This window comes from Nipponia nippon, unplaced genomic scaffold (genome assembly GCF_047370975.1).
Source record: "Nipponia nippon isolate SJK-2023a ecotype South Korea unplaced genomic scaffold, ASM4737097v1 scaffold_45, whole genome shotgun sequence".
NCBI lineage: Eukaryota > Metazoa > Chordata > Aves > Pelecaniformes > Threskiornithidae > Nipponia > Nipponia nippon.
The window spans coordinates 1,003,229-1,029,319 of NW_028262364.1; the positions used below are offsets into that span (position 1 = coordinate 1,003,229).

Sequence of the window (26,091 nt, forward strand, 5' to 3'; positions counted from 1 at the left end):
CACCCCAGGCTCAGCCCAGGCCCCGCGCAGCCCCCGGCCTGGCCCCCACCCAGCCCCGCCAGCCCCGCGCACCCAGCAGCACCGTGGCCATCCCCGCCAGCCCTGTGCCCCGCCACCGCCGCACCCCGCCGCTCCGTCGCCCGCGCCTCTCCTCTCCTCTCCTCTCCTCTCCTCTCCTCTCCTCTCCTCTCCTCTCCTCTCCTCTCCTCTCCTCTCCTCTCCTCTCCGCCGCTGCCAGCTCCGTCCCGGGGCTGAGCCCTGCGCCGCCACCGATCGGGGGGCTTCGCCCGGCCTCAGAGGGCGCAGGGGCTCTGCACGCCCACCACTTTGGCTCCTGCCAAATGCACTCTCCCCGGCCTCCAGCAAGGATGCCCCAGCCACAAGAAGCCTGCCCAGCGCCAGCTGCAGCCTGGGGCAGCCCCATGGCCTTGGCCCAGGACGTGGAGCAACTTCCCAGAGCTGTCTCCAAGCTGCGGGGCTGGAAAGAGCAACCACTGATTTCCTGTGGATGGGAAGGAGCAGCTTGAGAGACTCCCTTCAGCTGCCTCTCTGCAGTCCCAGCATGATGCCGAAAAGTTGTGTTGTGGCAGAGGGGGTGTGAGGACAAATGTGCCCATGGGCGTGCGGAGGTCAGGGAGGGCAGGGGCAGAGTCAGAATGCAGGTGCGAAGGGACCTCCAGAGGTCATCTAGATCAATCCTGTGTTCGGAACAGGTCCCATTAGATCAGGTTACTCAAGGTCTCATTCGGTCCAAGTTAAACAGTTCCCAGGAGGGACATTGCACAGCCTCCCTGGGAAACCCGTTCCAGTTCTTTTTACTTCTTTTAGCCTGTTGCTTAATCGGATTTTTCAATGTTCCAGCTGTTGATCATTTCATCTACTTCTTGAAGCGACTCCGTGTCGGCTGGACCAGAGTCTAGGTCCATCTTCCCTGTCTCCTCTGAACAAGTAGTTGTAGAAAGTAAGAAGGTCTCCCCTGAGCCATCTCTTGTCCAAGAGGAGCAGACCCAGTTCTCTCAACATCTCCTTGCATGTCATGTTTGTCAGCCCCCTAATCGACTTGGTGGCCTTTGTTGGACTCGCCTCAATATGTCAATATCTGTGCTGGAGTGGGGAGCCCCAGCCTCGATGCAGGACACCAGAGGAAGTCTCAAATGGGACTGAGGGGCATGGTTACCTTCCTGGACCTGCTGGCAACACTTTGGCTAGCACAGTTCAGCATGCAGTTGCCCTATTTTACTGCAAGGGCACACTGTGGTCTCATGTGCAGCTGGGTGTCTACTAAAACCACACATCTTTTTCTGTGGATCAAAACCTTCCCTTTGCTCATTTTGGCCTTCATGAAGTTCCAGTCAGCCCATTTCTCTATGTTTACAACTCTTTGAGCCTGGTAGTCCAGCCAGTTTCCCACCCACCTTGTCATCCTCCAACTGAAGCCCTTCATCTCCAGTTTGGTCATAAAGGCACTATGGGAGAGGATGTCAAACTTCTGAACTCCAGGTACACATATCCCCTGCCTTTCATTGCCCATACTGCCCATTACCTCATAAGAAAGCAAGGAGGTCGGCCCTTGGCTACACTAGAGCCTCAGCTCAGAAGCAGCTGCATGGAGAGGGGAATCAGCCCTGCCTGAGCTCTCCCAGCTGAGCTCCCTGGCACTGATCTCACTGAGGTCACTAAAGGGAAGGGGGGAAGCCCTCGACTGCACTGCCCCCAAGTTGGACCTGAGCCCAGGCAGACAAACATTCAGGAGGGGAGATGGGCTCAGGAGCTTTGCATACTGTGCATAGCCCTTGTTGGAAGACCATGGGAGACCATCAGGCTTTGGATAAGGTGGCCTCAAACGCAATGTCCCTTCCCTCCCAGGGGCAGTTGCTGGGCACTCAGACCTAGATTGCAATGCAGGGCATGAAGGTCCTTGTGGGCGGAAGACCAAAGCAGTCATCAGTTCTTTGGCTTTCCCTGTGCAAGCCACAAGCTCTGTCCTTCCTCTCACACAACAGTGACATCAGGCTCCGTGTTCCTTTCACTCAGGACCTGTTTGGTCCAAGGTCTCAGTCCCTCCCTGACACAGCCAATGGGCTGCACAAGTACATTTGGCATTGATGTGGACACGAGAGGGGGCTGTGTCCCAACCCAGACACCACTGAGACTATGGGAAGCAGATGGCCAGCACACGGTCGGCAGGATTCCTCAGCCTTTCTCCCTGCCCATACAGCCAACCCCATCCTTTTGAACTCTCTAGCACTGGGGAGAGCTGCTATGTCTGGGCCTAGATAGGCAGGCAGGGGGCACTGCCAGCCGTGCTGAGGCACTCCCACTATTGTTTACAATGAATTCAGCTAAGGATCCAAACTGCTGTGGCCCGAAATCAGCAGCAGCGGAGTGTGAGCTTTGGAGGGGCGGAAAAAGGAGGTGTCAGGAGACAGGGGCTGCATTTCAGTCTCTTCCCTGTACAGATCTCTAGCTGGCTGGTGCCATCAGTGTTCAGCTGCACTCAGGATTCTTCTGACTCTGGGAACCTGCTGCTCTGTGGTTCATGGAGAGAGAAGTGGAGAGTGTCCCTGCCATGAGCAGCACATTCCCTCGTGAAAACTTTTCAAAATGCGCACAGCTCTTCTTGGAAAAAAGGTCTCTTTGGGACACCCCTGTGGGACATCAGCAGGCGTTGGGGGATGCGGTCTCAAATCCAATGTCCCTTCCCTCCCAGGGGCAGTTGCTGGGCACTCAGAGCTAGATTGCAATGCAGGGCATGAAGGTCCTTGTGGGCTGAAGTCCAAGGCAGGCATCAGCTCTTTGGCTTTCCTGTGCAAGCCACAGGGTCTGGCCTTCCATTCACAGCACAGCCACATCAGGCTTCATGTTCCTTTCATTCGGGACCTGTTTGGTCCAAGGTCTCAGCCCCTGCCTGACACAGCACCAGGCCAATGAACCATACAAGTACATTTGGCATTGATAAGGACATGAGAGGGGGCTGTGTTCCAACCCAGACACCACCGACACTGCACTGCAAACAGATCCACTCAGGGATGACCAGCACATGGTCAGCAGGATTCCTCAGGAGTGTGAGCTTTGGAGGAGCAGGAAAAGGAGGTGTCAGGAGGCAGGGGCTGCATTTCAGTGCCTCTTCTCTGGACGGATCTCTAGCAGGCTGGTGCCACCACCATTCAGCTGCACTCAGGTTTCTTCTGACCCTGGCAACCTGCTGCTCTGTGGCGATCATAAACAGAGCAGTGGAGAGTGTTCCTGCCATGAAAAGCACATTCCCTCATGATGAGGGACACATAAGGTCACACACACACATACACACATGCTCTTGCACATTGGTGTGGAATCATGCACAAATTTGTTCTCCCATGTGCATCCACACAAACACAGCTACACACAAGTGCACACAAGACAGGAACACATGTAGGAATACAGCCAGCTACGGCCTCTGCTGAGGAGAGCCAGGGACAACCATGGCGGGACTAGAGCATTGTGGGGAATGCAGGCCCCAGGCATGCCCATGGCATTGCTTGTGTGCTCACAGACTGCACAGAAAGGAGACGAGACAAAACAAGCCAGAAATTATTCCTAAGGGCAGTGTTGGGCAGGATGGGGTCAAAACCTGGCAGCACAATGCACACATCTGGAGAGGCAATAAATGATCATCTTGAGGGAAAGAGAAGGATAGTGAACTTCCTCATGTGAAGGAGCCCTTGAGTGTCCAGCTGAGGATTGCTGGAGCCTCTTCCTGAGAAAGACACTTGAAGCAGCCCCACCAGAGTCACCCAGGCTGAGGTCACTTGCCTGCCCTGAACCTGTCCAGCACTTGAGCTGAGTCGTCTGCCAGCACTGCTGCATTCCTGCCCTAGAAATCCTGGAGCCTTTCCTCCCTGTGCTTGGAAGACGCCTTCATTGGGGACGGGCATGGCCCAAATCTGGAAATGAAAAGGCAGCAGTGCTGGAAACCAAAGCACAGCCCATATCATTAACTGCGATGCTTTGCATTGAAGAGGAGCTTGTCAGAAAATTGTTACCTCTGCAAAGGGTGCCTCTGCTCCTGCGGCAATGGAGGGCAGATATAAAAGCCAGCCCAAGTCTCTGCTCTCTCATCCACTTCTCCTGCCTCCTTCTTCTTGGGAACCAGGTGAGTCTGAAGTCCCTTCCCTTCCTCTTCCAAAGTGAGATCTCTCCTCGATGGACATCTCAGGTGATATTGTCTTTGTCCTGGGCTGGGCGCTGGAGCTCCTTGTCATGGCAGAGGGTTGTGGGGAGAAGGTGTGCCAGAGAGAGGCTGGGATGTGCCTGAAGGGGCTCTTGGTTTAAGAAGTAGCAGACAGTCAGCCTGGGCTAGGCAGTTCTTTGTAGGAAAATGAAGACTGTTTGTCTCCTGGCACAGTTTCTAGCTCACCATCAGTAGTGGCCTTGGCTGCTCCTCACCCACGCCTGTGCTCTGCTTCCTCCCTGTCCTCTCTCCCAGGTGCACCTGCAACCCAGAGACATGTTCTGCTACAACCCGTGCCTGCCATGCCGGCCCTGTGGCCCGACCCCGCTGGCCAACAGCTGCAATGAGCCCTGTGTCAGGCAGTGCCAGAACTCCACCGTCGTCATTGAGCCTCCTGCTGTGGTGGTGACCCTGCCCGGCCCCATCCTCAGCTCCTTCCCACAGAACACCGTTGTGGGATCCTCCACCTCCGCTGCTGTTGGCAGCATCCTCAACTCTCAGGGAGTGCCCATCACCTCTGGGTGCTGTGACCTCTCTGGCATTTCCAGTCGCTACTATGGCAGAAGGTGCCTCCCCTGAAAAAGATGCTGGGAAAGCCTCAGGGAGACGCCTCAAGGAACTCAGAACATGGTGCTGGGCAGAAGACTGAGGTTTTGGATGTGTTTTAAGAATAGCTGAATGGCTTTGCCTTTCTCTCCCTTTTCTTTGTTTGCTTCAGTTCCCCTTGGCAGCAAGGTGCCATCAAGGCCAGCCTGGTGGGGACCATCTGTCTCCTCTCCCTCTATGGGGCAGGCAGACAGACAGACATCATGCAGGAACTTCTGCACAGCAAAGGGCCTCAGACTCTCAGCTGCCCCTGGGACTCTCTGCACTGGCAGCCCCCACTTGAAGTTTTCCTCTTTTGACTCATTAAAGTTCTGCTGCATTCAAGCCTGGCCTCCATGTGCTCCTTCCCTCTCTGGACACGCCCCAAGCTGCCAGGGGAGAAGGGTGCTGGTCAGGGGTGGAAGGGGGTGAGGGCACAAGGAGACCCTTCTCCACTCACAGAGGCATGGGAGGTTTTCACACCCTGCAGCGGCTTCCTCTTTTGGGCACCATGCCTTGGAGCTGAGGAAGTCACCCCTGGCTGCTCTGCTGCCAGTGAGCATCAGGCCTTGCCTTGCCGTGTCTCTGCCCACAAATGCCCAGAAAGGCAGGAGGCCCTGAGGGGTCAGCAGCGCCATGAGCTCTTGAGGAAGGGCGTTCCTCTTGCTATGGCTGGAGCTGCACTGGGGTGGTGGGTGTGAGGGTCCAGGAGATGATTTGCTTTGCAGAATGGCAAGAGTGGTAAAGCAGGGAAGAAAGAGCCTTTGGGATGGCCCATAGCTGATATTCCTCCTTCCTCTCCCCTCCACCACCCAATGGAGAGGCCATGGCCAGCAGGCATGGGCAGGAGTAGCAGGGAAAAGTCGCCCATGCTGCTGAATGCGTTGAGGCTGGAAATTGGAGCTAAGCATGTGGGAGCTGCGGGCTGTCAGCACAGAAATGGGGACAGTGAAAGGGTGTACTTCTGAGGGAGAGCAAATTGCTCTGATACAGAGCATGCAGGAGAATGTGAAGATCAACAGGGATGAGGGTGCTGGGTGCACTTCCCAAGAGAGCTGCAGGCAGGTGCAGAGCTCTTGACTGCTTTATTGGTCTCCCCAGAGAGTTTGTGCTCAGGAATTGGCTGCCATTCTGTGGGAAGAGGCATCTTTTACCTCTAAATCTCATCCCATTTGACCGGTGGAAATGTCACTTGACATGTTTTCTCACATGCACGTGCCTTCATGCAGGTGAGCGTGGATGTGTGTGTGGCATTGGTCTGTATACCCGTAAGTGTGTGGGCATAGGGGTGTGTGGATATGTGCTTCTATGTGTGTACGTCTCTGTACATAAGCGTGCACATGTATCCGTATGCAAATATACATGCGCAGGAGTATGCGTGTGTGTGAACATGTGTGAAGATCTGCGTGTACATGATCGTAAGGGGGTTGACTGTGCCTGTGCCTGCACATGGGCTCAGCCTTCCAAGCGGCTCCTCTGGGGACAGAAGCCAAAGCTGCTGAGTGCTGCCACACCCTGCTCCTGCCATGCCCGCTGCGCAAATGAGCTCTCAAGAAAGAGGGATTCTCTTCTGACTTCGGTGCCATGCTTTGCATCTCGGCTTTAGTAAATATAAGTAATTAAGGGGTTCTGAGTGAAATGGATCAGGGTCCCTTATCTCCATATGTCCTTCCAGCCCTGTGGGACCAACTCAGATTCCAAAGACGTCCTCGTGTAGAGGCTCTTTCAGCCCAAACTCACTGCCCTGGAGGGAAGGTCCTCACAGAGCATTTTTTGTTACCAGAATAATTCATAGAATCATAGAATGGTTTGGGTTGGAAGGGACCTTGAAAGACCATCTAGTCCAACCCCCCCTGCCATGGGCAGGGACATCTCTCACTTGATCAGCTTGCACAAAGACCTATCTAGCCTGACCTTGAACACTTCCTATGACGGGGCATCCACAATGTCTCTGGGCAACCTCTTCCAGTGTCTCACCGCCCACATCATCAAAAATTTCTTCCCTATGTCCAATCTAAATCTACCCTCTTTCAGTTTAAAACCATTGCCCCTTGTCCTGCCACTGCAGGCCCTAGTAAAACATCTTTCTCTCTCTTTCTTATAAGCCCCCTTGAAGTATTGAAAGGACGCAAGAAAGTGTCCCCAGAGCCTTCTCCTCTCCAGGCTGAACAACCCCACCCCTCTCATCCTTTCCTCATAGGAGAGGTGTTCTCAACCTCTGATGATTTTCATGGCCCTCCTCTGGACTCACTCTGACAGACTGCAGACTCTTCCCACAGTCAGAGACGAGACATCAGCTCACACAGGGGAATTATCCCATCCCAAAGCAGACGTGCACAGTAAACGGGACAAATCATCTTTCTGGAGACACTCATCCTGCAATTGACCAATGGTGGCCTCTGAACTTCCTCCCGAGCTAGCATAACCGCACAGCAGGGCCTGCATAGCTGCTCACGTGTGCATGGCTTCCTCCATCATGCAATCAGAAGCGAACCCACAGGCTGTCCCACCAGAGCCTACAAGCACCTCCATCCCATGGCTAAAGCCCATACCCGTGTCCACAGAACTCAGGGACAGAAACGGAGCAGGGAAAGGGCTTTTGTGTGGGTGACTGGGCTCAAGCTCAGCTGCGTCTCCCACTCTCAACAAGCACAGATCCGTCTTCCCTCAGCCACGCTGAACCCTTGGACACAGGACACACAGAAGATATCTCTGTCAAGTCCAACACTTGTGAGGTGGCCTGGACAGTGTAAACAACCTCTGCAAGTCTGCCTTGAGTCTTCTCAATTAACTCTAGATGACTACAGGTCTAGATGTACGTGTGTTTGTATGCATGCGTGTTGTCTAAGCCAGCTGTTTAGTTCATCTTGAGTGTCCTTTACTGGACGCCTCCAGCAGGTGAGCTGAGTCCTCTGCCCACGCTCATGTGTTTTGCTCCGGAAATGCTTGAGCCTCTCATCCTGTCACATAAAAGGTGCCTTCCCTGGGGAATGTGCCTGGCATAAAGCAGGAAATGAAAAGACAGCAATTCAGGAAGCCAAAACACAGCCCATCGCATTAGCTGGGATGTTTTGCATTCAAGATGAGCTTGTCAGAAAATAATCACCTCTACGAGGGATGCCTCTGGCAGCCTGGGGCGGTTAAGGCCCATGATAAAAGCCAGCCCAAGTCCCTGCTCTCTCATCCACCTCTCTTGCCTCCTTCTCCTTGGGAGTCAGGTGAGTCTGAAGAACCTTCTCCTTCTCCACTTTCTCTAAAAGGAGGTCTCACTTCAGTGGACCACTCAGCTGATACCAGCTTTGTTCTATGCCAGATCTTGAGGCTACTTGTCACGGGAAGTGGGGGGAAGGTTAGATATGGAGGGAAGCTGGGACTGTACTGAGGTGGCTTCTGGACTCAGGGGCTAGGCAGTAGCTGCATAACACCTGGTGGCTGTTTTTGGGCCCTGGCAGGATGAGGCCAAGAAGCCCTCATCCATCTCTGCACAGCCTTCACCTCCTGGCCCTGCCTGTTCTTTGGCTTCCTCATGGTGTGGTGACAAGCTGCTCCTCACACATCCCCATGTTTTGCTTCCTTCCTGCCCTCTCCCCCAGGTGCACCTCGGACACCAAGACATGTCCTGCTGCGACCAGTGCCTGCCATGCCGGCCCTGTGGCCCGACCCCGCTGGCCAACAGCTGCAATGAGCCCTGCGTCAGGCAGTGCCAGAACTCCACCGTCATCATCCAGCCCTCCCCCGTGGTGGTGACCCTGCCCGGACCCATCCTCAGCTCCTTCCCACAGAATACCGTTGTGGGATCCTCCACCTCTGCTGCTGCTGGCAGCATCCTCAGCTCTCAGGGAGTGCCCATCACCTCTGGGTGCTGTGACCTCTCCTGCATTACCAGCCGCTACTGTGGCAGCAGATGCCCCCCCTGCTAAAAGTGCTTACAACGGCCTCAGATAAGGACGCCCAGGAACTCAGAGCATGATGCTGGACAGACGATCAAAATTTCTGCTGTATTTTTAAGAGCAGCTGACCATCTCTGGCTTGCCCTGCAAGGGCAGACTGGAAGGGACCAGCCTGGGCTCTCAGAAAACATGGCCAATGTCTACCTTTCCTCTCTTCCACTCACCCTTTTGCTCTCTTCTCTTTGTTGTCCTGTGCTCCCCTCAAAGCCTGCTGCGAGGACCCCAGAAACCAGCCTTGAATGACCTGCTTGCCTGTCTCCCTTTGCTGGGCACGTCAACAGATGCCCTGTGGGAACTCTGCCACAGGAAAAGGGCAACAGATTCTTCGCTTCTCCTGCTCCTCCCCGCACTGGCGGCCTCCACTTGCACTGACCTCATTTCCCTCTTTACACTCATTAAAGAATTGCTGCAACCCCGTCTTTGTGGATTATCTTTCCATCTGCATACTGACTGCTGAGGGAGAAAGCCATTGCTTTGGGGGGAAATTAGGAGGGGACACAGGCGGACCCTTCCTCACTCCTAGAGGCATTGGAGAGTGGGACACACTGCAGCGAGTCCTCTGAAAGAGGCACCGCCTCTTGAAGCTGAGGAAGACATCCCTCCTTACTCCACAGCCAACGGCCATCAATCCTTGCCTTGCTGCCTGCCTCTCTGCTCAGAAATACCCGCTTGGCCCTGCAGCACGTCATGTGAACAGGAATCCTGACAACTGCTCTCCTCCAGAGAGGAACCATGGGCATGTGGGAGTCCCCAGGGAGGTCAGCAGTCCCACAAGCTTTTGGGGAAGAGTACAGAATCATAGAATGATAGAATGATAGAATGATAGAATACCAGGTTGGAAGGGACCTCAAGGATCATCTGGTCCAACCTTTCTTGGCAAGAAAAGAGTGCTCTTCTTGCTCGTGGGTGGAGGTGTGCTGGGCACGGAGGCTCAGAAGACTATGTTGCCAAAGGATGGCTGGAATTGGGAATGGGTAAATAGCCTTGGGGATGGCACACAGTCTTGACTCCACCTGCCCCTCCTCTCCATCAGCCAATCTAGGGGCCATGGTCAGCACCCCTGGGCATGGGCAGCAGGGCCAGCTTCCCCGTGCAGCCCTCTCACCCTTCAGCACAGCATCTGGCATGGCCCACCTCTTGACTGCATGTGTAGAGCTGAGGGGCTCACAAGTCAGGAGTGGAATCAGCTACAGCAGGCCACACACTGGAGTCCCCTGTCCCTGTGAACCCAACACCCCCTTGGATGAGGGCAGCCCCAGGACTGTGACTGGTGTCCAAACACACAACACTACTCTGTGGTGCCTTGTTGTCCTGGTTTCCGCTGGGATACAGTTGATTTTTCTTCCTAGTAGCTGGTATAGTGCTGTGTTTTGGATTTAGTAGGGGAATAAAGTTGATAATACACAGGTGTTTTAGTTGTTGCTAAGCAGTGCTTACACTGGTCAAGGACTTTTTAGCTTCCCATGCTCTGCCCGGTGCACAAGAATCTGGGAGGGGGCACAGCCAGGACAGCTGACGCAGACTGGCCAAAGGGCTACTCCATACTCTATGACATCATGCTCACTATATGAACTGGGGGGAGTTGGCCAGGGGGCAGCGATTGCTGCTTGGGGACAGGCTGGGCATCAGTCAGCAGGTGGTGAGCAATTGTACTGTGTACCACTTGCTTTGTATATTATTATTGTATGATATTATTATTATTATTATTACTACTACTACTACTACTACTACTACTAGTATTCTATTTCATTTTACTTCAATTATTAAACTGTTCTTATCTCAGCCAACGAGTTTTCTGACTTTCACCCTTCCAATTCTCTTCCCCATCCCACTGGGGTGGGGGAGTGAGTGAGCGGCTGTGTGGTGCTTAGTTGCCAGCTGTGGTTAAACCACAACACTTGTCTTCCCCAGGCACAGCTTTCCTCACGCCCAGGAAGTTTACAGCCCCACAAGTGCCACAACCCAACGCCGCTCTGCAAAGGTGCTTCATGAGAGGAGATCCTTCCAGCTCCATGGAGACATGGCAGCGACAGTGGGATTTCATTCTATACTCAGCAGGATCCATGAGCTGTCCCTGAATGGCACAGGGCACACACCAGCCCAACCCTAGAGCACGCTTTGGGCTGCCTTCCCCCAGGTGCCAAGCTGCTTCAGCATTCCCAGAGCTCTGGGGCTGAAGTGGCCCTTGTGCTTTGTGCAGCACCATTGCTCCCCACACACAGGCCAGGGCCTTCCCACATCTGCAGACTGTGGGATCCTGTGGTCTGGGGGTTTATCCTCACACAAACCCCACACGCCACCAGCACCGCAGGACCAGAGCAGAGGACAGGGTCATTCCTGCATGGGGTGAGGACTGGGGGCACTTTTCCCCAGGCCACTTGCTGTGGGAGGCAGTGCTGGCTCAGGTGGTAACACAGGGGTGATGAGCATCAGGACCAAGCCCACCTAGGCCCAATGCAGCCATGGGCCCCAGCTCTGCTGTATCTGTGCCTGTGTCTGGCCTGGGCTACTCTTGTCCTCCTGGCCTAGCCCAGATCCTAGGTAGTCAGATGCTGGGTGAAGCCTTCGCCCTGTCCTCTCTTGAGTCTGGCCTTGGCCTTGGACCCAGCTCTGACCCTGGGACTGAGACCTCCTACACATCTGTTGCCTAGATTATGGTAATAATCACTAGATATTTCTGGGGTAGAATTGTCTCCTGTCTAAGACAGAAGTCTGAGATGGACCAGCTCTCTTGTTTTTTCTCAGCAGAGCCCTACACCATGGAAACATTTCTTGGCACTTACCTGAGCAACTGGCTGCCTAGGGCCCTTGTTTCTTCAAGATGAGTGAGCGTGGTGGTGAATACGCATCCACATAACCAGCCTGGAGAACACTGGCTAGCAATTTTCTTGGCACATCAGAACCACTCAGAGTTTTTTGACTCCTGGGGTTATCCTCCCAACAGTGCTCTCTTTCCTGAAAGCATCATAGCCTGTTTAAAACACAATGCTACGGATATTGCTTTCCAGAGGAAACAACTACAGCATCCCCCCTCCATGGCCTGCAGATACCACTGTGTCTTTTTTCTACATCACCGTAACAATGGATTACCTTTTGAACGTTTTTTAAAACTGTATTCTAACAATCTAGTACAAAATGACCAGATACTGATGTGTTTGCAAAATATGAAGATGGAGGTTTCCCCATGACCACAGCTACACAAAATATGTTTCAGAAGACCCAGACCAGCACCTCTTTTAGTGGTTTTCAGAAATGTATTCTGTAACTAAAACTTACAACCTAACTGCAAGGCTGAGCGTCTGCTCTTGAATCTCATTTCACCCCAACCCCACCCCAACATGTTTTATAAATGGACACTACAGACAGCAAAGTTTAAAGATTTTATGAATCTAAACACCCCATAGCAGGGAGTCTTGGACTAGATGACCTTTTAAAGGTCCCTTCCTACCTAAACCATCCTATGATTCCATGATTCTATGAATATTTTAGTTTCAACAGTAAAATTTACAGGGTGCGCCACTGGGCGTTAGTGATCTTCCTCTTCCTAGGTGGTGTATGTGAAGTACCCTGCCCCAAAAAACCTGGGGCCGCTCAAGCCCAGCAGTCAGGAGAAGCTTCTGTGAGGGAATGGGTAAGGCATTAGCCAGGAAATGAAAAGGGAGCATCCTGGAAAACAACCACCCAGCCCATGTCATCAATTGGGCTGTTTTCCGTTCATCATGAGCCCCTTAGAAAATTGCCAATTCCATAGAAGTCAAGGCCACCATAAAAGCCAACCCAGCTCCTGCTCCCTCATCAACTTCTCTTGCTTCCTTCTGCTTGGGAACCACGTGAGATTTCAGCCGTTTCCCCATCTCCTTTTCTGTTCATGCAGATGTGTGGTCCCCCATCCTATGCTAGGTTGTGGTGCTGCTTGTCATGAGGGGTTGAAGACAGGTGAAGGTCTGACTCCGAGAGTGATTGGCTGAGTGAGCTCTTAATTGAAGAAGTAGGCAGCAGCCTCTTTGGGCCTAGTGACACTTTGCAGTACCATGCCTGGATGAGGCCAAGAAACCCTTTTGCCTCACTGCTTAGTTTCTACCTCATGGCTCAGCAGGTGCCTTTGAAATGCTCGTGGTAGGGAGATGGACTCCTGGCAGACTGCTCCTCACATGTGCCTGTGCTCTGATTCCTCTCTGCCCTCTCTCCCAGGTGCACCTCCACCCTCCAGACATGTCCTGCTACGACCAGTGCCTGCCATGCCGGCCCTGTGGCCCGACCCCGCTGGCCAACAGCTGCAATGAGCCCTGTGTCAGGCAGTGCCAGAACTCCACCGTCGTCATTGAGCCTCCTGCTGTGGTGGTGACCCTGCCCGGACCCATCCTCAGCTCCTTCCCACAGAACACCGTTGTGGGATCCTCCACCACTGCTGCTGCTGGCAGCATCCTCAGCTGTGATGGAGTGCCCATCACCTCTGGGTGCTGTGACCTCTCTGGCATTTCCAGCCGCTACTGTGGCAGAAGGTGGCCCCCCTGCTAAAGCCACTGGTGACGATCGAGACATGACCCCAGGAATGCAGGCCTAGGTTCTGGACTGAGGACACAGCTCATGGCCATCGATTTTGGAGAAGCTGAGCATGCAGTGCTGCCCTTCCAGAGGAGGTGCCGCTGGGCTCTCTGAAAACATGGCCAAAGTCTAACTTCCTTGACTTCCGCTCTCTCCCCTCTCTTTCCTGTCTTCTGTTCTTCTGGGCCATAAGACCCTCAAAGCCAACGTGGGTATCTGCTGACCCCTCTCCCTCCATGGGGCACGCAGATGGATGCCCTCTGGGATCTCCACTGTGGGTGATGGGCACAGACTTTCAGCAGCTGCCAGTGATCTCCCACCACCAGCAGGCTTCTCTATAAGGAAACACATTTCCCTCTTCAGAGTTATGAAAGCCGCTGCATGCCGCAGGGGCCATGTGGATCGGGCCCCCTGGGTGGGATGGAGTGGCACAGGGAGGTGGGTGAGGAGGAGGAGGGGGAGGCGGTGTGGATCACCCCCCAGCTGCTGAAGGCCAGCACTGGGGAGTTCACCCTGGAGTCCATCCTGCTGCCGAAGCTGCGGGGCTGCGCCATCGCCCACCTGGGCTGCCTTGGTGACTGTGCCAACCTGGAGTGGCTGGACCTCTCCAGCAACGCCATCTCCCAGCTGGGCCCGCTGGCCACCCTCAAGTCCCTCACCGTCCTCAACCTCTCACACAACCGCGTTGCCAGCTTGGAGCCCCTTGGTTCCTGCCACAACCTCCAGAGCCTCAACCTTGCCGGGAACCAGCTGGGCAGCCTGCAGCAGCTGCGCTGCCTGATGGGGCTGTGGTGCCTGGAGAGCCTGTGCCTGCACGACCCGCTCACCCGCCTCAACAACCCGCTCTGCACCGCTCCTGCTTACTGCGCCGCCTTGGCCAACATGTTCCCTGGCCTCAAAACCATCGATGGCGAGAGGGTATCCGGTTGTGGCAGCGAGCTCTACCAGCTCTGCTGGGATCTCGACAGCTCGTTGGGGTGCAGTGGTGGTGGTGGTGCTGGTACTGAGCCGCCCCGCGCAGCTCAGCCCTGGGTGGAGGCGGGTTTTTGAGAGCCGTGGCCGCCGTGGCACAGCTCCATCATGGAGGAGGCCTACAAGCAGTTCAGGGAGGTGCTGCAGGAGTGCTGGGAGATGAGCCGTTGTGCCGATGACACCATCGCCCAGGCGGAGCGGGCGCTGAGCAGCCACCCTGACCCCAACTCCTATGTCTTCTGAGCTGCAAGAGCCCCCCAGTCCAGGGAGAGGAGACCCCCCCAATGCCGCCACCATCCTGGCCTGGCCTCACTGGAGCAATGCCGGAGGAGCCGCGGGGAATCCGGCCTCACCTGCAGCCTGGGGGGCTGCCGGAGCCCAACACCATACTGGAGCAGCATCCCACAGGGCTGGGGGGTCCTGGGTGCTCCATCACCCTGGCGGGCTCCAGGGATGTGAAACGGGGGCTCCCTGTGCCCCGCAGAGCTGCGGCTGGAGCAGAGATGCCCTTCGTGGATTTTTGATCCTGGAGGAGAGAATGCAGGGTTGGGGAGGCTGCACACGGGGACCGGAGGATGTCACGGGGACCAGGGGACATCACGGGGCGATGCAGTAAAGGCACGCTGTCCTCTGAAAAAAAAAAAAATTATTTTGGACCTGGACAGGCTGGAGAGGTGGGCCTGTGTGAACCTCATGAGGTTCAACAAGGACAAGTGCGAGGTCCTGCACCTGCGCTGGGGCAATTCCTGGTGTCAGTACAGGTTGGGGGATGAAGGGATTGGGTGCAGCCCTGCCGAGAAGGACTTGGGGGTACTGGTTGATGAAAAGCTGGACATGAGCCAGCAATGCGCTCTCCCAGCCCAGAAAGGTAACTGTATTCTGGGCTGCATCAAAAGCAGCGTGGCCAGCAGGGCGAGGGAGGTGATTCTGCCCCTCTACTCTGCTCTGGCAAGACCTCACCTGGAGCACTGTGCCCAGCTCTGGGGTCCTCAGTAAAAGAAGGACATAGACCTGTTGGAGAGGGTCCAGAGGAGGGCCACAAAAATGACCAGAGGGATGGAGCACCTCTCTTATGAGGAAAGGCTGAAAGAGCTGGGGTTGTTCAGCCTGGAGAAGAGAAGGCTGCGTGGTGACCTTATTGCAGCCTTTCAGTACTTAAAGGGGGCTTATAAGAAAGATGGGGATGGACTTTTTAGTTAGGGCCAATAGCGATAGGACAGGGGTAATGGTTTTAAACTAAAAGAGGGTAGATTCATACTAGATATAACGAAGAAATTTTTTTACAATGAGGGTAGTGAAACACTAGAATGGGTTGCCCAGAGAGGTGGTAGATGCTCCATCCTTGGAAACATTCAAGACCAGGCTGGATGGGGCTCTGAACAACCGGATCTAGTTGTAGATGTCCCTGCCAATTGCAGGGGTGATGGACTAGATGACCTTTAAAGGTCCTTTCCATCCCAAAGCATTCTATGATTCTATGAAATCTTTCCGCATCACAGCCTCTGCCTCCACATATTCCTTTTATTGGTAGACATTGTCTCATATTGCCAAGGAAGAAAGGCATTGCCTTGGCTGTCGGGGGATAAGGTGAGGGAACAAGCAAACACAGGGCAATGGGTCCCTTCCCGTCCCTGTCTCTTGCAGCTGAGGAAGACGTATTCAGCTCCTCCACAGCCAGTGGCCATCAGGCCCTGCATTCTGCCATCGCTGCTCAGATACGGCCCCTTGGCCTCAGAGCATGTCCTGCAGATGGGGAGCCCAACCACTGCTGTCCCTCAGTGGGGAGCTCAGTGTTACTGGAGGCCCTGAGAGGTCAGCAGTTCACAAGCTTGTGCAGAAGGGAGATCCTCCTGCTTTGGACAGCCCTGTGCTGGGAAAAGCAGCTCAGTCACAAGATGGCCCCAAAGGATGCAGGAGTGGGGATGGTGTGAGGAAAAGCTGTTACAACAGAGCCAGATCTTCTCCTCATCCTCCCACCTGTCTCCAGAATGAAGGGGCATGGCCTGCACCCAAGGGCAAGGGTAGCAAGGAGAGGTCACCGCTCCACCCTTCACCCCCCAAACAGTTCCCTGCACAGCCCAGCAATAACACCGATGGGCAGGGCTAAGGCACCTCCCACTTTGATGTGGAACTCTGCCTGCTCAGGCCACACAGCAGGGCCCTCGTGCCTCCCTCACACACCCCCAGCTCCCACCACACAGGGCACCCCAAGGCCAGCAGCCAGTGCCCAAGCCCCCACGGCTGCTCGCTGGTGCCTGGCCTTCCCCCAGGCATGAAGCAGCTTTCCCCAAGGCCAGCTCTTCTCCTGGCAGGGCCTGTTGACCACCTCTGCCTGGTGGTCTGATCCCCCCATTGAGATCTTGGATAGAGCTGTACAGTGTGGTGCCACTGCATAGGAAATGAGGCAGGGCTGGGGGAAGTCCATGAGGGAGGGAATGAGGAGGGCTCCAAGGGTGGACAGAGTGCACTAGGGAGAGCACGTCCTCCACATCCCAGCACACAGCCACGCACCAGCTGGAGGGTGCACAGGGTGGTTCTGACTATGCTCCAAAACTGTTAGAATCATGCAATTCCAGGAAGGACTCTTGCCAGATGGCATGTTGTTGATGTTTTTCATCTTACTTTGGACTCTGACCTCTGCGGGACACATCCTGGAACAGCTGTTCTAGGAGACAGGCCTGAAGGAATACCTGAAGAAGCAATGTGGAGCAGGGAAAGCCATCAAGCTAAGAGCAACTACAAGGAACCATTGCCCAAACAGACCCAGCCTCCTGCATTGCCCATTTCCTCTCCAAAGCCATTGGCAGATTAACCACGTAACCCATGGTGAAAACGCAGGAACCTGAGGCTCTTTCACCACATTCTTTTTCCTCTCAAGCCACTGACACTTGTCCTCTCCTGGAAGAGGATCTTGGCCTGCAGAGTTCTGGGTGCACAGACAAAACAGCCCTGCTAGGGGACGGCTGAGGGCCCCTTCCCCCGGGATCAGCCTTGCACAGACACGTCCCCTCCATTCCCGGCTTGTTGCACAGCCAAGGGAGCTCCCTGCACCATGATGACTTGCACAGCACGGAGGCAGAAGGCACTGTCAGAGACTTCGACTTCCTCCAGCTGCAGGAGGTTGTATTTCTCTGTGGCGTTCAGCAATGTGGTGAGATGGCTGCTCCACTTGTAGCCAGCTGCTGTGTGATATGATACAAGCTATAAGGCTTGGTCTTTCTTCTGCTGGTACCAGAACAAGCAATACGAGTTAGACACCTGGTATATCCAAACACCTGCAGGTTGTTTGGAAGGTGTTTCTCTCCTCTACTGTGACTTGTCCTTCTTGCTGGGTGGCAGTGGTCTGTCCCATGGTATCTGGAAGAAAGCCAGGGTCAGCAACTGCGCAGGGAATGGCTCTGAGATGCAAACCAAGAGGGGATGCAAAGTGTTGGAGGAGACGGCTCCCTGTACCTTGTGCTGCAGCAAGAGCCCCATGGATGGGAACAGCAAGGCGGTGGGTGTTTTGGGGCAGGAGGTCTGAGACCTCAGCTCAGCGTGGATCCCACAGCACAATAATGTCAATTACCTCCCACAGGGATATCCCCAGAGAGAGCCAGGTCTTCCATGCTGACTCTCAAGCTACCCAGAGTCTCCAGGGAACAGCCTGTAGTACCTGGCTCTCCTGTGCTAGTTTCATCCTACTCCTCATTCCCTGTCCTCTCAGAAGTCTTGGAGGTCATGGGAGGGAAAAGGAAGCACTGGCATTGTGGACATGCAGGAGAAATGGATAGCCAGGGCATGCTGCATGACATGTACCAGCCAGGAGAGACACTGGGACACCCTAACAATGTGAGTGGGATGAGAGAGCTTTCATGTCCCTGCATCAGGTTTCAAAAGTCCTGTGTGTTTGGGTTGCAAGGTCAGAAAATGTGTACTGCGGAGACAGAAAAGGACTTTTGCAATGCTATGTCTGTGGAACACCGGGCCCAGACAGATCAGAAGAGAGAGGCAGGAAGAGATGGAGGACTGGAGAAAGAAAAACAAGAGAAAGGGTCTGAGATGATCAGGAGAGGAGGTGTTTTTTCTCTGTCTCATCTTTTCTTTTCTTTTCAAGATGTAACAGCGTCCTGAGAAAACAGGTTGAAAACAACATGTGTTAACTAATGTTTCCCATCATATGCCCATAATTCAAGAGCAGGTCCCTGCAGAGATCTCTTGAGCGGATGAGAGTCTCCTGGGTAGAAGAGCAATCATGCTGACAGTCAAAGCCAATGCTTACCCAGTGGTTGTCACAAGAAGACAGCGAGGATGAGATACCCAAGGTGCATGCTGAGACCAATCTTCCTGCATTTGTGAGAGAGACTCAAAAAACCACGTCCCCACTGATAGTCCCAAGAGAGCAGAGCTGCCAGAAATTACTCTGCAAGGGCAACAAAGAATGAGATGGGGAGGAGAAAATGCTTGTTCTTAGCATGTCTGAAATACCCCTGCTGTGGTCCTCCCTCCTCCAGGAGTAACATGTGTTGCTGCTGCAGCCAAGATCTTTACAGTGAGGGAACCTGGTGGCTCTGGATTCCCCATGGTGGGAAGGGTCTTTTCCTCATCCGATATCCCAGTGGAGTCCTCCATCCACAGTGAGAAATGCCTGCTTTTCTGCACACCCCTGATAGACCATTTAAGATTTTTAATTTTGCCCCACTGAGTTTTTACACTATTTCTCTGGGGACATTGCTATGTCTTCTGGGAACAGATGGGCCCTATGCTTCTACCACTTCTCCCCTTTCCTTCCTTTGCCACCTATGAATAACACCTGTCTCCCATATCCCCAGAAATACATGAGGAGCCCAGTTGTGCAGCAGCTCCAAGAATCTGGCTGTGTGTCATGTTCTGGAAGGATAACCTGCAACCCCAGAGAGGAACCAGGCTCCAACAGCAACTTTAGAGTCTAAAAGAGATTTCACCAAATCTCTGCAATAATAATAATCATCATCATCTTCAGCAGCAGCAGCATCATCTTCATTTTTCTTATTTCCTAAGAAATAAGGGCACTGCACACCCTCAGAGAGAAAAGGGGATCCCAGGAGATATGGATGGTTCCAAGATGCAGTCAACCTCACCCAGACAAGGCAGTTCTCTCTTGGGAGTCTTCTGGGAGCCTATCACTGCAGACCTGGCTGCAGCTTGTCCTTCCATGCACCCACGTTGGACAGGAAGGGACCATAACACTCTCCCATCCTACACTATGCAACAGAGGAAAAGCAAATGCAGAAAGATTAAGACTTCTGCCTTTCCAAAGTGAGGGGTAAAAGAGGAATAGACTAGCCTCTCTGAAACATCCTCCTGTGCAATATCTTGGGAGTCTCTACTTCCTTGATGATTGTGTCTCCTCTCCCACCAACCTCAAGCCCTTGATGAGGTTGGCCTCTCCTGGCTCCTGCACAGTGCCTAGCCCCAAACTCCTGTCAGCACACTGCAGGGCTGCAGCTCTTACAAACACAGTAGTCAACACCACCAAATCCTGCTGGCACCAACTGTCTCACTCAGCCCCCCAGGCACTGTGGACTTTATCTCTCTGTCCAAAAGGAGATATCTCAGGAATCAATAAATTAAGTTTCCTGCCACACTGTCCCATTCTATCTCATAAATCAGTTTCTTAAAAGTTCATTGGGAAAAAAACAAACAAACAAAAAAACCCAGAGCCGGCCTTTTCACTCAATAATAACCCTTCCATTCTCAGTTTCTTCAAAACAAATTTGATCTGCATTTATCCTCTCCTTACTTCTGTTCTTTAAGAAACAAACCAACTAAACTATTTCTACTTTTTACATAGAATCATCGAATAATTTAGGTTGGACAGGACCTCTGCAGATCACCCATTCCAAGTCCCTGCTCAGAGCAAGTCTCATTAGATCAGGCTGATCAGGGCTGTGCCCAAGTCCTGAAAATTTCCAAGGCCGGAGCCTGCACAACATCTCTAGAAAACCCGTTCCAGTACTTGAGAATTTTCAAGGTCAAAAAAAAAAAGCAGAAAAAAAGTTTCTAATATCTAAATAGAATTTCCCAGGTTCCAAATTGTGTCCATTGCCTCTCATCCTTCCACTGTGCACCTTGAGAAGAGCCTGGTTCCATCTTTTCCATATCCTTGGAGCACATAGACACCCATAAGGTCTTCCTTGAGCCTTCTTTTCCTAAGGCCCTGTTCCCTCAGGCTCTCTTAGTGCGTCATGTCCTCAAGCCCCCGACTGCCTTGGGGGCTTCCGCTGGACTCACTCCCACATGTCAATACCACAAGGGCACATGGCTGACATCTTCAGCATCAAGCATCCCCTGCCTTCCCAGGTGTCTGACCTATAACCTCTGCCTCCAATACGGTCCATCAAGAAGCTGAAGGTGACTGTCCCCAGAGGAACTGGTTGCTTTTGACTCAGGACTTTGGAGGAAGATCTCATGGTGACCAGTCTCTCCCTTTCTTTGAAGACTGGGGCAGAGGCAGCAATGGGCCAGCAATTTTCTCTGCTGATCTGGGATAAGGTCTGGGCAAGACAGGCCATTCATGGCATGAGGCTGTGCCAGAAGTCATGCCAATGAGTGTGCAAAGAACTCTTCCCCAAGCTCCCTGCAGCCACAGAGTGCTTCCAGCCCTCCAGCCCCCAACTGTAGTGAAAGAAACACAGAAATAGTGAGCACATTAACTGAGCACCTTATTTCATGTCTTCTGCCTGCAGTTCTACATGACTGCTCAGACGACAGAACAGCAATGTTGAATATATTAGGGCATAAGGAAGAAGAAAAGGAAGAAGTGCTTGGACTAGTGATTATAAATTATTATAAAATCTAGAGGCAAGATTGGTTGATAGGACAGCATAGCCCACACAGTGATGGATCCTGGGTTCCCAGGACTCATGAGCATGGCCATAGGCAGGGACACAGAAACACAGAATCATAGAATTGTTAAAGGTTGGAAAGGACCTCTGAGATCATCAGGTCCACCCTGTTAACCTAACTGCCTGGTCTGCCTCTAAACCGTGTCCCTAAACACTACATCTACACGTTTTTTGTTCAGTTGCTCAAAGCCTCATCAAACCTAAACTTGTTTTATTCAATAATTATAGAAGAGAAGGTCTATGTGGTCTCTTTTTCTTTCTTCCTCTAAATACCTATGTAAGAATAATATATCAAAAGGGACTTGCAGACATTAAAAAAACCCAAAAAAACAGTGCGGAGTCTTAGTGCTCCTTTTATGCCCATTGGTTTTTACATGAATACAATGTTAGGTTTCAGGAGACCAAGTGAACTCTACAGGGCTATGAGCAGCAGGGGCCCTTCCTGTCAGCAGGCTCATAAAAAAAAAAAACAACCACCCACCAGAGTGCCCCCACCTGACATCACCTGCATCCACTGGAACCCTCTGGCACTCAGTCCGTGTCTTCTCCCCGCACTGACGCATCCTTGCCCCAGAAATTATAAGGCCTGTCACCCCAGGAATACAAGCATCCGTGAGGGAATGAGCATGACAAAACAAGGAAATGCAAAGACAGCGTGGAGGGAAACAGCAACACGTGCCATGTCATTACCTGGGATGTTTCCGTTCATTAGGAGCATACAGGAAAACTGATGCTTAGGCAGCAGCTGCCTTTGGGCCTGAGGCAGTGTGAAGACAATATAAAAGCCAGCCCAACTTGTCGCTCTCTCAACCACTTCTGCCACCTCCTTCTCCTTGGGAACCAGGTGAGTTGGAAGCCCCTTTCTCCTCCACCTCTTCTAGGACGGGGTCATGCCTTCAAGGACAACTCAGCTGATACCTGCTCCTTCATCTTATGTTCGTGCTCTGAGATCGTGGTCACGGCAGAGGGCAGAGGAGAGATGGTCTGGTCTGTCACGGAGAGAGACTGAGGCTGGGATGAGGTGGCTCTTTGCTGCAGGCTAGTCAGGAGCATCCCTGGGCCTGGCTGCTAACCGAAGGGCCCCGCTGGGCTCAGGCAAAGAAGCCCTTGCTCCCCCCTGCGCAGCCTCTACCTGCCTACCCAGCAGATGCTTTGGTTTCCTTTAGGTGGGGTTTCCGGCTGTTCCTCAGGTGTCCCTGTGCTCTGTTTCCTCCCTGCCCTCTCTCCTAGGTGCACCTCTGGCCCAGAGACATGTCCTGCTACAACCAGTGCCAGCCGTGCCAGCCCTGCTGCCCACCCTGTGGCCCGACCCCGTTGGCCAACAGCTGCAATGAGCCCTGCGTCAGGCAGTGCCAGAACTCCACGGTTGTCATCGAGCCCTCTCCCGTGGTGGTGATTCTTCCTGGCCCCATCCTCAGCTCCTTCCCACAGAACACCGTTGTGGGATCCTCCACCTCCGCTGCTGTTGGCAGCATCCTCAGCTGTGATGGAGTGCCCATCACCTCTGGGTGCTGTGACCTCTCCTGCATCACCAGCCGCTACTGTGGCAGCAGAAGGTGCCCCCCTTGCTAAAGCCCCTGCTGACAATCCAGACAAGGAGCCCCGGACACCCAGAAGATGATGCCAGGCTGAATGACGGAGATTGTGGCCATTGCGCTGAGAGGGGCTGAGCAAGCCCCGCTCTTCCTGCAAAGGGTGTCAGCCCTTTGCAAGGGGCCAGCCTGTGCTCTCTGAAAGCATGGCCAATGCCTCTCGTTCCCTTCCTCCCCTTTCTCCTTCCCCTTCTTTTCCTGTGTTGTTTTCTGCTCCCCTGGACCATGAGGCCCACCAAAGCCAGCCTGGGGGGACCTGCCTGCCCCTCTCCCTCTGTGGGGCACTGACTTTTGCCTGCCCATCCTTTCACTGTGGCCTCCTCTCGGAGACATCTTGTTTCCCTCTTTAGACTCATTAAACTCTGCTGCATCCCAGCCTCTGGCTCTGTGTGCTCGTTTCCTCTCTGGATGCTCCTTAAAGCTGTCCAGCGAGAAAGGAGATATGCTGGGAGGGAACAAATGGCTGAGCAAGTGGACCCTTTCTCATTCCTAGAGGAATGCGAGGGCAGGACACACCGTCTGTGCGCCTCCTTCAGTCCCTGTCCCTTGGAGCTGAGGACGACATCTCTGGCTACTCCACAGTCACTGACCATCAGCCCTTCCCTTGCTGCATCTCTGCCCAGAAATATTCCCCTTGGCCTCAGAGCACGCCCTACAGATGGTGGTCCCAACTTGGGCTGTCTTCATGGGAGCACCCCAGTGCTGCAGGAGGCCCTGGGAGGTCAGCAGCCCCACAGGCACTCAAGGCAGTTCCTCTTGCTCTGGATGGAGCTGTGCTGGGCGAGAAGGCCTGGTGGGTGATGTGGTGGTCAGAGGCTGTCTTGGGCTCGGCGACCATGAAATGGTAGCCTTTTCAGTTCTTGGAGAAGTAAGGAAGGGGGTCAGCAAAACCGCTACCCTGAACTTTAGAAAGGCAGACTTTGGCCTGTTTAGGAATCTGGTTAACAGAGTCCCTTGGGAGGCAGTCCTGAAGAGCAAAGGAGTCCAGGAAGGCTCGATGTTATTCAAGAAGGAAGTATTAAAGGCACAGGAGCAGGCTGTCCCCATGTGCCGTAGGATTAGTAGGTGGGGGAGAAGACTGGCCTGGCTAAACAGAGAGCTTTGGCTGGAACTCAGGAAAAAAAGGAGAGCTTACCACCTTCAGAAGAAGGGGTAGGCGACTCAGGAGGACTACAAGGATGTTGTGAGGTTAGACAGGGAGAAGATTAGAAAGGCGAAGGCCGAGCTAGAACTTAAACTGGCCACCACCATTAAAGATAACAAAAAATGTTTTTACAAATGTATCAGTGACAAAAGGAGGGCCAGGGAGAATCTCCATCCTTTTTCGCATGTGGAGGGTAACATTGCCACGAAGGATGAGGACAAGGCTGAGGTACTTAATGCCTTCTTTGCCTCAGTCTTTAATAGTCAGACTGGTCATCCTCGGGGTTTTCAGGCCCCTGAGCTGGGAGCTGGAGATAGGATGCAGAATGAAGCCCCAGTTGTTGAAGAGGTGGCGACCTGCTCCTCCACCTGAATGCCCACAAGTCCATGGGGCCAGATGGGATCCACCTGAGGATACTGAGGGAGCTAGCGGAGGAGCTTGCCAACCCACTCTCCATTATTTATCAGCAGTCCTGGTCAACCAGGGAGGTCCCAGACAAGTAGAAGCTAGCAAACGTGATGCCCCTCTACAAGAAGGGTCGGAAGGAGAATCCGGGGAACTACAGGCCTGTCAGCCTGACCTCGGTGCCGGGAAAGGTCATGGAGCAGATCGTCTTGAGTGCCATTACGCGGCACGTGTGGGACAACCGGGGGATCAGGCTCAGCCAGCATGGGTTTATGAAAGGGAGGTCCTGCTTCACTAAACTGGTCTCCTTCTATGAAAAGGTGACCCGCTTAGTGGATGAGAAGGCCGTGGATGTTGTCTAGTAAGGCCATTGACACTGTCTCCCATAGCATTCTCCTGGAGAAGCTGGCTGCTCACGGCTTGGATAAGGGCGCTCTGTGCTGGGTACAAAACTGGCTGGACAGCCGAGCCCAGAGAGTGGTGGCAAATGGAGTCAAATCCAGTTGGTGGCCAGTCACGAGTGGTGTTCCCCAGGGCTCAGTGTTGGGTGCACCCTCAGTAACTTTGCAGATGACACCAAGTTGGGTGGAAGTGTCGATCTGCTGGAGGGTAGGAAGGCCCTACAGAGGGGTCTGGCCAGGCTGGATCGTTGGGCTGGGGCCAACTGTATGAGATTCAACAAGGCTAAGTGCTGGGTCCTGCACTTGGGTCACAACAACCCCATGCAACGCTACAGGCTGGGAGAGGAGTGGCTGGATAGCTGCCTGGCAGAAAGGGACCTGGGGGTGTTGGCTGACAGCCACCTGAACATGAGCCAGCAGTGTGCTCAAGGTGGCCAAGAAGGCCAAGGGCATCCTGGCTTGTATCAGGAATAGTGTGGCCAGTAGGACCAGGGAGGTGATAGTGCCCCTGTATTTGGCACTGGTCGCACTGGCTGCACCCTGAGTACTGGGTACAGTTTTGGGCCTCTCACTACAAGAAGGACATCGAGGTGCTGGAGCGTGTCCAGAGGAGGGCAACGAAGTTGGTGAAGGGTCTAGAGCACAAGTCTTACGAGGAGCGGCTGAGGGAGCTGGGGTTGTTTAGTCTGGAGAAGTCCAACCGTTAACCTATCACTGCCAAGTCCACCACTAAACTATATCCTTGAGCACCACGTCTACCCGTCTTTTAAATACCTCCAGGGATGTGGACACAAACACTTCCCTGGGCAGCCTCTTCCAGTGCCTGACTACCCTTTCAGTGAAGAAGTTTTTTCTAATATCCAACCTAAACTAACCCTGGCGCAGCTTGACGCCGTTTCCTCTTGTGCTATCACTTGTTACTTGTGAGAAGAGACCGACCCCTACCTTGCTACAACCTCCTTTCAGGTAGTTGTAGAGAGCAGTAAGGTCTCTTCTCAGCCTCCTCTTCTCCAGACTAAACAACCAACGATCCAGCCTGTCATGAATGGACAGGACCCACGCTGGTACTGTGCCCCTCCTCCTACCTCCCACCTCTCCTGAAGCCTACAGCTCATGGGCAACAGCCTTTGGTGCTTGAACCTCTAGAAAGCTGGGACTACAAAGGCAGCTGAGATCTTCTGCACTGACCTGTCTCTGAAACATTGAGAGTGGATGGGCCAGAAAAGAGAGGCAATGAGGGATGGGTGGTTGGGGAAAGAAAAGCTGTAAACCTGCCACTAGTGCAACTTCCCTCCTTCATTCATGGCTCTTCTATGTCCTCCAGCCCCAAGCTGCGTGGTGGGATGCGGGATGGGGGTCGTGGTCAGTACGCAACAGTTCCTTTCTGCCACTGTTTCCTCCTCAGGCTTCTCCTCTGCTCC

At 53.6% G+C, this 26,091-nt stretch overlaps 3 protein-coding genes and 2 pseudogenes across 3 annotated transcripts; all 5 read left to right on the forward strand.

Annotated features, from left to right (window-relative positions):
- Nucleotides 1–4,053: 4,053 nt before the first annotated feature.
- On the forward strand, nt 4,054–14,505 carry LOC104008559 (leucine-rich repeat-containing protein 61). The gene is given in 2 exon segments (XM_087778636.1): nt 4,054–4,143; nt 13,753–14,505. Coding segments are annotated over 2 exon segments (843 nt in total).
- LOC148052686 (feather keratin Cos2-3 pseudogene) lies at nt 4,487–4,789 on the forward strand (annotated as a pseudogene).
- LOC148052687 (feather keratin Cos1-1/Cos1-3/Cos2-1-like) lies at nt 7,945–8,715 on the forward strand. Its single transcript, XM_087778652.1, has 2 exons — nt 7,945–8,013; nt 8,389–8,715. The coding sequence occupies exons 1-2, from the start codon at nt 7,945–7,947 to the stop codon at nt 8,713–8,715; spliced, it is 396 nt and encodes a 131-aa protein (XP_087634778.1).
- On the forward strand, nt 12,958–13,263 carry LOC104008562 (feather keratin Cos2-3). The gene has a single exon (XM_009461746.2). The coding sequence runs from the start codon at nt 12,958–12,960 to the stop codon at nt 13,261–13,263; it is 306 nt and encodes a 101-aa protein (XP_009460021.1).
- Nucleotides 14,506–22,379: 7,874 nt separating the features above from the next.
- On the forward strand, nt 22,380–22,700 carry LOC148052688 (feather keratin Cos2-3 pseudogene; annotated as a pseudogene).
- Nucleotides 22,701–26,091: the final 3,391 nt, after the last annotated feature.

What these genes read in the sequence shown, in the direction of transcription:
- LOC148052687 (XM_087778652.1), top strand. Translation starts at nt 7,945, where the DNA reads ATGATAAAAGCCAGCCCAAGTCCCTGCTCTCTCATCCACCTCTCTTGC. An exon ending in TCCTTCTCCTTGGGAGTCAG is followed by an intron (nt 8,014 to 8,388) that starts GTGAGTCTGAAG and finishes CCTCTCCCCCAG; the next exon opens with GTGCACCTCGGACACCAAGA.
- LOC104008562 (XM_009461746.2), top strand. Translation starts at nt 12,958, where the DNA reads ATGTCCTGCTACGACCAGTGCCTGCCATGCCGGCCCTGTGGCCCGACC.